Genomic DNA, 14,222 nt, shown 5'->3' with positions numbered 1-14,222 from the left:
CTCTCTCAGGAGCTATCTTCAACAAAATCAAGTTTCCAGCAGGAATCTGAATCTTTAAAGCAAAGAGTTGCCTTTATAGACAAAAGAGTCCCAGAGTTGGAAGCAGAAAAGAAAGTTGCTGCTGCTGCAAGAAATTTCAAGGAAGCAGCACGGATAGCAACTGAATCCAAGACATTGACAGTTGAAAAAGAAGGTTTACAGACAAAAATTGCAGCAGATGTCCTTGAGTTGCGCAAGCTTGAGGAAGAGATCTCCAACACCGTTAACAGATTGCAAGAAACTGAAGGACAGATTTTGACAATGGAAAGAGAGTTGGCAATGGCTAGATTCCAAAGACTACTCCTAATTGCTGGTGCTGCTAAAGCTGAAAGATCGGCTGCTCTGGAATTAGGCGATCTTGAAGAAGCTGACATTCTTCTTGCTGAGGCAGAAGCCGCAGAGGCTGAAGCGAGAAAAATCCCGCCAGTTTACGGTTTCGAGGAAGAAGAGTTTGCTAATCTACCAAAACAGTGTATCTCTATGGAACTTGTGTCCTATCTCGGCGGGAAGCAGTTGGCAGAATTGGCAGCATCTGCTTGTCCAAGTACGTAGCCATTACCAAAGAAGTGAATTTGAGAACAAAATGCAAGGCTGAAGTCAAATTGCATACGATGGCCTAATTTTTTGGTGATTTGTCTTTGTGAATCTCTACATGGAATTCAATCCTAATTCAGGATTTAGTTGATTTTTTTGTCCTGTGGGATTCTTTGCATCACAGATGCATGGCGCCTCTGGTGAGATCATAGTTAATAGCAAAGTAATGTTCTCTTCACATAAAGGTATTTGCGCAATCAAATTATAGTGTACTTTTTTTTGTTGTGGTTCTATTTTGCCTATGGTGCTTCCTTCTTTATCCAGCAGGGTTTTCAACTTAAGAATGTCTTAATCCCATTGGGCTTGAAACCAAATTGTTGAGCAAATAATTATTGCACCCTTAAGCCTTGGCATAATAATCAAGTCTCAAAGTCTGAAGACTTATCATAGTTTGCCCACAAGAATTGGCTTGATACCAAAGGATTATATCAGTCTTCTTAACTACTAGATTTCAAATTTTTTTGGGATAAATTCATATATACTTTTATATTCTTTCTTATTTTGTGTGAGATTTGTGAATCAGTATCAACTCAAATAATAATTTTATTTATGTCAAATTATATGATGCAAAAAATATGTTTAAAACTTACAACATATCAACAATATAACGTTTACACAATAATATTTAATTTAGACCAAGAATACAATCAAGTATATGATTCATCCACAAATGTTAATAACAACCCAGTTTAATAGGCAATAATACAAGAATTAATCTCTTTTAACCACATAATTAAGCCTCTTCCCAAAACAGTGAGCTCTTGTTAGGCTCTAATCTTTTTTTGCAGAGAGAGAGAGAGAGAGAGAGAGAAGTATCTACCGCCTAGTCACACTCCAGTCCACATTCCTCCAGAAACGGGTCATCCGACTTTGCCAAAAATGGGTCGACCCGAACCCACAACAAGGAAAATATGGACGCAAGCAAGATCGACCAGACAACAACAATGGTGGGGGTCCTATTCTGCCGACCCATCAACCCTTTCAAGAACGGGTACAGATGCAGTATCACCCATAAGGCAAACAAGAGCTTCCCGAAGAACGGGCCCCATGACCTGTACCCGTCGTTCATTGCCCCGGAGATGCCAACTAGCACTCCGACCAGATTTATTATCAACAGCGTCGTCGGAGGAATCAGCAACGTCGTCCACTTCATTTCGTATAGCTCCGGGAACTCGTCGCCGTCGCCGTTGCCTTTCTTCGATGTCACCGTGAAGTTTGTGTCAACTCCGGCAAACAACTTCAGGAGTCCTTGGAAAAGAGCGAACAGATGAGCTGAAACGCCGGCGATCACCCAGAACTGTTCGTTTCTCCACCATTCATCGATGCCGACTCCGCTCCATCTCATCTCCAAGATGCTCGTCGCGAAGATAGATATGAAAAGCGATAAAAACCACAAGCCCCCAACGTTATTAAGCTGCGATTGCAGAATATAAGGAGCAAATTGCAGATTGAAGCATGTTAGAATCCGATCTTGCACATTATACGCAGAATCAAGAGAAAGAAGCGTATAGAAATCGTAACATGGTTTGATATTAAAGGACTTGCATTTACCATCTCACAATTGCACCATGAAATATTCTCTTTAATGTCGTCAAAAATTGATAGCTTTCTTAATGTTCACGTTTATGAATAAACAGTCAATGTTCTGAATTTTAGTTATCCAATTTTGACGCACTGTCGATATATATAATCACAATCACCTAGCTCATATTGTGAAAGACAATTTCAACGAATTAGGTTTTATATGTGCTATCCCAGTGGAGCTAGATTTTATCAAAAAGCCTCAGCCTCCATTCTGATTTTGGATTTGGAAAGTTATGTACCAAACGAAATTAAGTTCAGTAGTGTGAGCGTATGGTAATGGATGGTACCTCTGGAATGATGAATTTGCCTGTGAGCAAGCACAGAGCGGGCAAAGTGCAATATGCAAGGAGAGGAATGGAGGTCAATGGATATATCGTGGCGTTGATGTAAGAGAGACGCTCCAGCCATTTCAGGCCACCTCCATATCCATACCAGAGAGGGCAGTGCCTGCTCAGGAAGATCTCGATGGAACCCAGCGCCCATCGGAGCACCTGGTGAAGACGATCGGAGAGATTGATCGGTGCAGATCCCTTGAATGCGGGCTTCGCCGGGATGCAATAGATCGATCGCCATCCACGACAATGCATTTTAAAACCTGTCAAGATGTCTTCTGTGACTGAACCATAGATCCAGCCAACCTGCAATGGAGAAAAACGGTTTCGCAAACCCTAATTTGATAGAGAAGACGCTAAGCGGCTGTGTCTGGTGAGTTTACCTCCTTTCCCCATTCTGTTTTATCTTCGTAGCAACAGCTGATCACATGGATGGCCTCTTGAAGTAGCGCTGCAGTGCTTGCACCTTCGACTGAGACGCCATTCTCGAGCAATGTCGATGCCACGAATATTGGAGATTGACCAAATTTCTTCTGTAACTTGTGTTGCGGCGTTAGAGCCAAACTTTGATCACCTTCTGTTCTTGCATAGAAAGTTTCTCATGTTAGACGTAGAGATTAATTAATCATCATTCAATTCTTAGATAACTCATCAAATCCATGGAGTTTTATGTATAAAATCTAACTAATTGATTGTGAATAAGTGATATCAATAGGTAAAGAAAACTTAAATCTTATTAGAGTTGTTGCCTGTAAAAAAGTCTTCACTCAGTATGATATTGTTGATTGGTCAATGGTCACAACCTAATAACATGAGAAATGATGTAACCAATTAGAGTTTGTGTCTAGAATGTATGTCACAACTCGATAATCAAAATTCTTAAGAGTATGACTAACTAGTTATTTGAAGTTACGAGAATTAGGAGAGTTTCCAACTTTGTTCTTGCAAAAACTACATTGAATAGATCTTTCTCACTATAGGTCTCTTAAGACCTAACTGTGTTAAATTTTTGTGTTCTTTTCTCTCTTAAATTTTGTGCGTTCATGCCACAACAATAGGCTTAAAGAGAACCTTTTCCAGCAATTCTGTCGTCACAGTCCATTAATGGTGATGCTGTTAACTCTGCATCAACCTGATCCCTCATATCCTTATTCTTCATCTGGGACTCAGATTTGTTGGGCTTCTTCCCGTTCTTCATTTCTGGAAAACAGCTTCCACAACGCCACTTCTTTGGCAAGCATTTGTGTGGTTTCTTTGTCTTAGGAGCATCATAACCATAGAGTGCCTGCCGATTGAACACACATCCTGTCCCTACATATATGGGACCTTGAATGCCATCCAAACCCTTCATGTTAATCTGGAATTGAAGAAATAATCACAACAATTATGGTATATTTTCTAGAAAATAATGCAATTTCAAAGTCTATATGAAAGACACTTGCATCGAAGAATATGGTGTTTCGGTTGGCATATCGGTCATTCTTGTCAATGCCATCAAACCTCTGTGGGAACTGGACATAGCACACTTTCTTTGCCAACAGTGGATCCATCATGAAACACATAGCCTCCCTGAGAGCTTTGCTGTTATTGATGTAGTGATCGCAGTCCAAGTTTAATATATAAGGTGCATTAGTGAGCACAGCAGAGACTCTAACCTGAAAAACAACGAAGAAATCATCATTCTGTCAGCTACCTGAGAGTACAAGGAAGGAATGTGTTAAATAGCTCCTTAAATTCGAATTTGACATAGATGGAGTCCATCCTAAAAAACTGAACATGATATTTTGATTGTGAATAAAATATATGGATAGATATATATATATATATGGAACATAATCCCATTAAAGTTGTTACTTATAAATAGACAATCAGATGACATTATCGAATTATTGGGGTTGTGTGCTTAAAGCTTGTGCCACCAAAGTCCCCTAATTGTAAGTGACCAATTATACGGATTTATGAGGATTAAGATGGTTTTTAGTTTTGTTCATCCACATATATTATATATATCCTGAGAGGGTTTCTAGAATGCATAGTGGAATTAGGCTTGTTGCTTACCAAGGAGTTCATTGCCCCAGCCTTCTTGTGGTGATTGAATCCGGGTATCTTTTCTCTAGAAACATATACCAAGTGTGGTAGTTCATTTCCATGTATGTCATACCCCTCATCTTGGCCAAGAAAGACCTGTAAAAGATCACAGAAATACAAATTAATGCTAGAATTTGTAAGGAAACAGAACAATAAACATCAAGATTTGGGAATGCCTGAATCATGCCAGGATGATCTCGAACATTATTCCCAGCCCATGGAGTTCCATCTTGCATCGTCCAGCCCCGTTCGGGGACCTTTCGTGCCCTTGCAACCAAAGCATTTATTCGAACTTTGAACAGCTCGTACTCTCTCTGAATCCCAAACAATGAAATATGTCATGACCACCCAATAACACACTTCCACAATTTATTAGAAAGTCTTGCATAATTTTATGAATAATTGACAATTTTGTGACTTCATACCTTCATTGCTCTCCGCTCCTTCACAAATGAAGGTGATACCTTGTCTTTCAGATAATTTATCTTCTGACCAAAATACCACTCTGGTGCTCGTGGCTCTGTGTTAAATTTCTTGCAAAAAGGCACCCACCTCTTAGCAAATTCGGATGTTTCTGACAATGCTTCAAATGTCAGCATAGCAGCACCATCATCGGACACATAACATGAAACCTTCTCAACTGGGTAATCTACTGCGAGTATGGAAAGAACTGTATTTGCAGTCACCAAAGGAGGCTCCTTTAACGGGTCAACTGTGCTCACAAAGATATCAATCGCAGATAATTGAGAGGGTTTGCCTGCTTTCTCATACCTAGGAAACAACTAAACGGTTGAGGATTTTAAACTGCAAGAAGTAACATGAAGAAATGGAGTTTTCGGTCAAAAAAACTGACCTCAAGGATAGCCTATCTAGGTAAGTTTCTCTATCTATTGGAAGCCATTTTGGGAATTGATCTAGAATCCATGAAAGAGCAAACCAAAGCTCACATACCACAGATATAAGCCACAAGGCATAAGCATCTTTCACTGGGTGCGTTACTCGGTAGTGGAAGAAAAACCCAAGAACAAGAAGCCGTATGATAATGATCACTCTATAAGGGTTGATTTGGCTTGAAGGAACAGGTAACTTTCTTGACAATGGTTGTCTTGCATCAGTCCTGGTAAAAGAGTAATGATGTTATTCCAAGATGAGGAGCAATCTTTACAGGATGCAGTAACGACCATGGACAAGGAAAATAACCATCTGAAGTCATACTTGGTACGACTCAGAACTGAAAATGCTAGAGAGAGAGAATCATGGAAAGTCAACCATCCTTCTATATGAGAAATATTTAGCATAACACTAGCTAGTACGTTGTGCTGATGCATGTGGTATTGCAACTCAATACTCATATCTTGTATATATGTTCACATGCATTCGAAAAAGTGGGGGATCTTACAATGGTAGATTCATTCCATCCTCATTATCACTACCAGGATCTTTATCATTCGTAATCTGTAGCTTTTCTTGTCTGCGCTTCCAATTTTTCATTCTCTCCTTCCAAGCAATGCTCCCATAGCCATAAGCAGCCAAATCCTTGGAAGGATCCAAGGGTCGAGGTTGCACTACAAATTAAAACAATTGGAGGGATTATAGTGTGTGTGTGTGTGTGTGTGTGTGCGCGTAATTGTCATAGAAACAATACTTCTTGGTTTCACCCTTGAGATGGAAATTAAGGAACTCAAAGCAAAGAAAATCACCTCCTCACCTGCAAGGCTAGGATATGGCAGAGGAAGTGGGTGAATCCTTTTGCTTCCATCACCAGCCTCCGCCAAGGAAGGGACCAATGCAAGTTGGTCTTGGGGGATATCATCATCAGCCTGATACGTAGGTTATTAATATTAATACTCTCTGTTAGATTAGAATTCTGCGTATGTTTGAACCAACCCAGAACCCGAAAATGAGTGAGAAACTAGATGGCTAAGAGAGAAAAAAGAGGCCAGGAGGCAATAGCAATAGTAGTCATTACCATATGCCCGTCGGTGAGGAGAGAAACTTGAGGGGCCAAATGGGACTCCAATAACGACCTTTCCTGACCTCCTCTATGCCGCATGGCTCCTTCAAAGTTGAGCTCGTTCTCCACATCGTCAATGTCGTCTTCTTCTTCGTCACCATCCACTCTCGCACACCCTACATGCATCATCATTCATTCACCCTCTCATGAAGTCCACGATTCATAGTCTACTCAAGATAAGTATCGAGTATATTACTTGATTTCATGAATTGATAAATATTCTCTAATTTTAGTTCTTTTAAATGGATACACTCCCTCCTCTCCATCAAGATATATAAATAACAAATCGAAGTAGGAAGAAACAAATAAAGAGGTTCAGAAATTACCTTTGAGACGTTTGAAGCGAGTTTTACATTGGGGGCAAACTTGGCTGCCTTCTCGACGCTCATACTCATAACAAGTCTTGCAAATCGGGAAGGCACACTCGTTGCATGCCACGAACAACTCTCCCTCCACTGTAAGCCCAACCTCATCGCTGCATATCCGACAAGTTCGTCCACTCAATTGCTCTAACTCTCTCGACTACAACCAGCCCAAAACAAAATTTAGACAAAAATGTGGTAACAACAGAAAACAAGAATAGAGATATAAATGGACTATTAGTTAATCCCATTAATTTAATGTTGATTTCAATTACCTTTTAAATAATTTTCTACAATTATTTTTACTTTAAATAAAGTTTGTAATGTCCCATTTTTTTCAAAGCATGCGTTAACCGAGATTTTGGATTTTTTTTTTTTTTCCAGCAATCACACGACGTAAATCAAAACCCCAAAAATCTCAATCTACCATATCAGCATATTAACTTAAAAGAATAAGTTAAGATTTGTAATGTCATCGCATCAGCGGAAGCAGAATCAAAATCTCGAAAATATATAATCGAATTCACTTTATTCATAAAGTAGAAATCATTTAACAAGACATTTCAACACAAAATACATCGAATCTCATCTCTCAACAACAACTACTAACACCTTGAGCATAGACAAAATATATGCTAACAATTACCAACAAAATCAACGTCTATATCTAGAGAATCCCCCTTTTCTTTAACGCTGTTGCTTTCACCTGAGACGTTTGAATATTTCAGTAACATAGTCCAAATTAAATAATGAACCATCTAAGCGAGAGTTCAAAAATATTTTTATGAATATATGCAGACCATGAATAAAACCGACATATCTTGACATGTCTCACCCCAAGAGAATCTTACACAACACTTAAACCTAACTGGGGATAATGCAATCTTCCTAAAGACCACACAACTACATCGACACATTGACATAAGACAATCCTACTTAAGAGGGACAACCTCAACACATGAACCGTGGTATCACCCCTATATCATGTTAGGCATTACATACGCTCCCACTCAAAAGCAGTTCGGATCTCAATACAACCCTGGCCACGAGATGATCAACACTATCCCCAGAATCAATGTCCATCTAGGTAATAGTGTTATTTTTCAAAGGCACCTAGAGTGATGTTTACTCTCAGCCCCTACCACTTGAGCCAACAATCGAGGTTGTATCCACTCTCAGTCCCGCCACTTGAGTATCACAAGGTGAAATCCGTCTTAGCCCCGTCCCATGTAGGTCACATAACATTAATCCTTGCACGCATCCCGAGTACTATCACTCAAGTGCCATATACATGTTGACAACCCACATCCCACATAGACCACACATAAACATGCCAATGCCACAACACAAAACATGCATCATATAAACTCAACATTTCAAAGCATGAATTTATAACACGAAATTCGATGCACATACATAAAACAATTTGGGACAAACCTTCCATATGAAACCAACCATTCACAGGTCAAATCGTTTGTATAAAACAAATCAAGTATAGAATCGAACCACCCAAAATAATCAAAGTTTTTGATAGAACTACTCATGTTAAACCAAGTTTTCAGGTTAAACTACTCACCTTTGACAAAATTCAGAGTACCTCGAAAAATGTGCATTACCTCAATGATCTCTAGACATCATATTCATTCAAAAGAATATCAATATCTATTTTTTTCAGTTTTTCATAATTTCTCGAGAATTTCAAAATAAATATCTCCTCAAGGTTTTTCTCAAATTTTTCTTCGCAATAATTTATAAAAAAAATATTCCCAATTTTCTAGAATTGTTTGGGAATTTTCCAGATTTTTCTCCATTTTTTTCTCTAATTTCCATAATTCACTTTTCCTCAAAAATTGCAAAATAAATATTTCTCAAACTTTTCTCCACAATAATTTCACACTAAATAATTTCTCAAACATTTTCTCAATTTTCTCACTACCACAATTCATAAAATTATTTCTGAGAAAAATCGCTCACTTTGACTTAGACTCTCAGGTTTTCTCGGTATACGTGTCTTGATCTCGAAACACATGCTTGAATAATTTTTTAGCCTTAGGCATACTCTTCAAGTCTCAAATTAATTTCTTAAAATTTTTAGAGAATTTTTTTTATTTTTCTTCTTTTTCTTTTTCTTCCTCTTCTTTTTCTTTTTCTCTTTCTATTCTCTCCCTACCTTTTGCCCCATGCGCCTAAGCCTATTTATACCTTGTCTTAAACTTGGGCTCCACTCATATATACATAAATTATATGTAGCATCCTTGGCCGCCAAGCACCTTGGCCACTACTCCATATATACATATTATAATTGCATCATCCTTGCCAAGGAGTTCATTGGTCTTCATGCACACATTAAAATCATGAAAATTATATATAAATCTCTCAATTAATTCTAAATCTCACTTTGAGCATTTCACAATTACAATTATATCCTCATATGTAAATTTCATTCAGATTCAAATATCGAAAATTCATAATTAATAATTCTAAGATTACTCAATAAGGACGATTTCGCCTCTGTGCCCTCACAGGACCCTTGTTTCATCTCGAAACCACTTTATGATTGATCCTTTTTCGAATGTCCCCTACGACGATTCGATTTTTCAGCTTGAATCACAATTGTACCGAAAACAGTCTCGATTTCAATTTTTTTTAATACCATAAATCTTATCTTGGAATGCTCGTCAGTATCATATCATTTTTCTTAGACATCAAGGTTTCAGGATACTCTATGCGGTTGATTCAACGACTTATTTTTACTATCAAATTAATTTTTAATATTTTAATATTACTTAAATTATGTGACAATCTTATGTCAAAACGAGTATTAGAAAGTTATTACTAAGTCAATTTTTAATATTTTAATCCCACTTAAATTATGTGAGAATCTTATACCGGGTATTACTAAGTTAATTAGAATTCATTTACTTTCGTAAACAAGACGAAGCCATCCTTTGTTCAATGGAGTCAATTGGTATCGTCCAACTTTTATTTTTCTTCGTCCTTTGTACCTAAATTTTAAACTTTATTATAGTTTGACCTTACTCATTAAGCAGTACAACAAATTTTGGATTAAGAGGCATTTAAAAATGCCTTAATAGATAGTTTATTTGGGCATTTTAACTATTAGGGCACTAATAAAAATGCCCTTGTAATTGTACCCCAAAAATGTATTGAAACACTTACAAATGCCTAAAAAATAACTATAAATTTAAGTTTGTTGTGACACTTAAAAATGCCTCAAAAGTCACTATAAATTTATTTTTCATATCCCCCACAAGACTTTCTCTTAACTCTAATTTATTTCTCCCTCAACTCGAACTCTGAACCTTTCATTCTTTTTGCACACACGTGACCACCTAATCTACACATCATCTTATTAATATATGTGCCTATGTTTATTTTATAGTATATCAAAGTTTCATTAGAATTATTCTATTGGAGCACTTAAGATTTGTCTATTAGGACACTTTCTCATAGTGTCTTGTTAGAATTATTTTAATGAGGCATTTCAAAAATTCTGCACTATTAGATTTTCTATTAAGACACTTATATTTGTCTATTAGGGCATTTCATTGTCGTGCCTCATTAAAATTGTTTTATTGGGGCATTTCTTTAAATTGTGTCTTAAAATGGTATTTTATAGGGCACTTAATTGTTGTGCCTCACTAAAGTTATTGTATTGGAGCACTTTTTTAGATTGTGCCTTAAAATGGTATTTTAGAGGACACTTTTTAAAAAATGCCCTAAAAAAGATGTCTCAACAAATCATTTTTGTTGTAGTGAAGATATTATAAAATTAATTAAAAAACAACATTATTAAACTCTTGTAACAAATAAAAAATAATTGTTAAACTGTGTGCTCAAAAATTTCTAACATTAAATTTGTGGAGCTTATGTAATTTTAAAAAATTAATATATACTTTATAACTTCAATACAACTTTTTTGTCTTCTAATTCGACCTATCTTAGTCTGATGTAGGACACACAAGTCCCAATTTTCTTTTTGCAAGCAGAATATTGGAGATTAATTATGTAATATATAATTTATTTTTTATTAAATTGGTGTTGCTCAATATATATTACTAATTAATTAGATTATTAAAACATATGGTTAATGGTATATAACACCTTTAAGATCTTGAATATTGAAGGTTGTTCTAATCTCTGGAGCACCTTATTTTGATTTTTAATTATATTATCTCAGTTATAAGAAATAATTATATTTATATATTTAAAATGTTATTTTGTCATTGACAGAAAGTATTTAATATAACTAGTTACAATGATAGAGTCAAGATCTATATTTAAGGTGTGTTTGATTACATTACTTAGAAAACAAAAATCACCTCACCTTCTTATAAAATGAATTCCATAGAAATAAGCTTTAAATGCTTGTATCATGCATATTTTTCATAAAAAAATTAAGAGTGTTTGATTATTTTTTATAGAAAAAGTGTAATAATTACATATTTTCTATGATAAATATGAGTAATCAAACACTCTTAGTGAGAGAACATTTTTTTTTTCAATTTATCATAAATATTATATGTTTTAAGTTGACATTATTAGAATTTTTGAATAATTTTTTTTATCATCTTGATTATCACATTATTGAATTACGTAATATTTTTTTAATTAGCCCACATTTTTATAGATTTAATAAGAGTAATTTTAAAAAAAAATAAAGTAAATTACATACCTCATATGTAACTTGTGAAAAAGTTGGGGGGATAAGATTGGGGGAAGAGGAACAACTTTGAAAAAAGTCATAAATTTCATAAACAAAATATAATTGGGATTAAAATTATATAATCAAAATATAATTTTTGTAGAGTTGAGTGGGTAATTATTAAAAATATAAATTTTAGTGACGGCTAACATCGTCGTCACTAATGGGTTAATTTTAGTGATGACCAACATCATATCACTAACGGATTAACTTTAGTGACGACCAACATATAGTGACGGCCACGTATGACGGTCACTAATGAGTTTTCATTAGTGACGACCAATATTATGGTCACTAATTATATTAGTGACAGTCATACGTGGCCGTCACTAATAGGCTGTTATTAGTGACGGCCAACATTATGGTCATTAATTACATTAGTGACGGTCATATATGGTTGTCACTAATGGTTAACTTTAGTGACGGTCAGTTTTATCGTCACTAATACTTTTAGTGATGATTTTTTGGGGTTTTAGTGACGACCCTGATCTCCACTAAAAACCTTATTTCTTGTAGTGAAATTACGGTGTATTATAAATATCAAAATCTAGTCAGAGAAACCTTTGTTAGGTGCAGTGATCAGAATTGAATACACTTGCCATCTTGCTTAACTTAAAAAAAAAAAAAGAAAAAGGAATTGAGTGCACTAGCTAGCTAGCTTGCTCAAAGCACTTCCTCAAGGAAATTGGGTTTCAGATTAAATATACGTGAATTTATGTTTCTATATATATATATATGAAGTTGAAAGAGATCGAAAGAGAAGGTACCGAAGATAGAGCAGAGTCTACATGGCAACGTATGACGATCAGCTCATCACGGTGGTGAGAACCCGCCACTAAACCCGCTCTCGCCTCCATCTTTTATCCTGTCTGTCAACTAAACAGTTGAACTTTAACTATATATATATATATATATGTGCTCAAAAAGAAGCAAGAGAGACTTCCATTAACTGACTTACAACAGCTCAAAAGGATCGATGCTCGGAAAGGACCCGTCGGACAACCGCCGCCGCCGCCGCAATGAAACTCGCGAGCATTTGCTCTCTATCTCTCTTATCATTCCTTGCTTATATCAAGATCTCTGCCAACTCACCCAATGCTGCCAAAATACTTCCTTGATGGTCTCTCTCTCTCTCTCTCTCTTAATTATCTCATTCCTTGCTTATATCAAGATCTCCGCCAACTCACCCAATGCTGCCAAAATACTTCCTTGATGGTGTCAAACGAGTTAGCTTCTTTTTCTTTCTTTTGATTTATTTAATTAATCCTAAAATAATATATATATATATATTTATGTATATTCATGCATATTGTGAAAGTAGGTCTCCCTCTATATATTGTGTTCAGTAATTAATTTCCATGTTAAACAGTGAAGAGAATTGAAGCTCATTGTACGTACGTAATTGATGATGTGGTAATTAATATTACACTATTTTGTTTATATTTATGTATAAACTAATTAATTATATGACATTTCTATATGTTATTGACTAATTGTTCGGATTATTCAGATTTATAAATATGACATCATCTTTTATATGTTATTATCATTTGTATATGGAATTGAGTGGGCAGTGCTATTTGCTAATACCAAGGAGAAGCGAACAAAGCCACGGACAAGTGCTGGCTTTGGGGGGTATACTATACATATGTGCGTATTGCTAGGCCTATAAAGACAAACATGCATGCACCTTATCGCTACCCTTAAGCTTTTACTTAATCATAAATTTCTTAATTCATCACTATTGTCTCCATTATTACAAAATATGTTAATACTATTACATTTCATTAGTTGTTTCTTTTCGACTTCAATTCTATATTTATATATAATCTTATCACTTTATAATGTTACTCGATTTTATTATACGCTCATCAATATACCATATACTCATTTGGATAGAGAATTTGATATCTATATCTCATTTAAATCTCAAAATTAATGCATTTAAATAATTATCTTCGACATTCTCAACTTCGTTCACAAACTATTATTTAATAAATAACTAAGTTTATCATTTCCCACATTTAAACTGCCTCCAACATGATCTCCCATGCTTTTAACCTCTTTCTTTTATCAATTGAACAATCCACATACCCAATTAAATTCAAAACCTCCTAAATCTTATTGATAAATCAAACATTGATTTCATCAACATAACTAAATCAAATAAACTTGAAAATGGAACCATGATCATTTCGTTTATGTCAAGCAAAACTCACACCCAATTGAATGCAACTAAATCATGCAAATTGAGATGAAAAAAAAAAAAGCAAAACAAAAAACATTGAGAGAGATAAATGAATTGTATTCATTCACAGCTCTGATATAGAAATATACTAAAAAATATAAAAAAGAATAAAAGAGACAAATAGATGATGAAATAGATAAAACCTATGAAACTGAATATAATTCTCTAATTCAATGTCATTTAAACCCCACATATTATTGGATTTAGGGTTTAGATTTTTCAAGGCCATCACTAT

The 14,222-nt window shown here is 35.4% G+C and overlaps 2 protein-coding genes across 2 annotated transcripts in view; one reads left to right on the top strand and one right to left on the bottom strand.

Moving 5' to 3' along the window:
* The window catches only part of LOC127807931 (uncharacterized), a 32,449-nt gene extending 31,596 nt beyond the window's left edge, over window positions 1-853 (top strand). Inside the window, exon 3 of the mRNA XM_052346166.1 lies at window positions 10-853. Within this exon, the coding sequence (XP_052202126.1) occupies window positions 10-591 (582 nt within the window). The 3' untranslated portion in view covers window positions 592-853. The remainder of the gene's footprint in view (window positions 1-9) is intronic.
* Window positions 854-1,275: 422 nt separating this feature from the next.
* On the bottom strand, window positions 1,276-12,596 carry LOC127807929 (probable cellulose synthase A catalytic subunit 3 [UDP-forming]). Its single transcript, XM_052346165.1, has 14 exons — window positions 12,507-12,596; window positions 6,978-7,164; window positions 6,607-6,767; window positions 6,346-6,457; window positions 6,037-6,202; window positions 5,491-5,754; window positions 5,063-5,408; window positions 4,814-4,951; window positions 4,608-4,733; window positions 3,992-4,204; window positions 3,621-3,906; window positions 2,933-3,123; window positions 2,505-2,855; window positions 1,276-2,047 (listed from the first exon to the last, which is right to left on the bottom strand). Exons 1-14 carry the CDS (start codon window positions 12,594-12,596, stop codon window positions 1,457-1,459), a joined length of 3,222 nt encoding a protein of 1,073 aa, XP_052202125.1. The 3' UTR covers window positions 1,276-1,456.
* Window positions 12,597-14,222: the final 1,626 nt, after the last annotated feature.

The sequence above is a fragment of the Diospyros lotus genome, chromosome 8 (assembly GCF_014633365.1).
Source record: "Diospyros lotus cultivar Yz01 chromosome 8, ASM1463336v1, whole genome shotgun sequence".
Taxonomy (NCBI): Eukaryota; Viridiplantae; Streptophyta; class Magnoliopsida; order Ericales; family Ebenaceae; genus Diospyros; species Diospyros lotus.
The sequence above is the reverse complement of the archived record's forward strand: the minus strand, read 5'-3'. Positions and strand labels throughout refer to the sequence as shown.

Excerpts from the sequence above, each read along its gene's own strand:
- LOC127807929 (XM_052346165.1), bottom strand. The coding sequence starts at position 12,596 with ATGGAGGCGAGAGCGGGTTTAGTGGCGGGTTCTCACCACCGTGATGAG. Across the intron at positions 5,409-5,490 it reads CTAGATAGGCTATCCTTGAG|GTATGAGAAAGCAGGCAAAC; the intron begins GTCAGTTTTTTT and ends GTTGTTTCCTAG. Across the intron at positions 2,856-2,932 it reads AAACAGAATGGGGAAAGGAG|GTTGGCTGGATCTATGGTTC; the intron begins GTAAACTCACCA and ends TCTCCATTGCAG.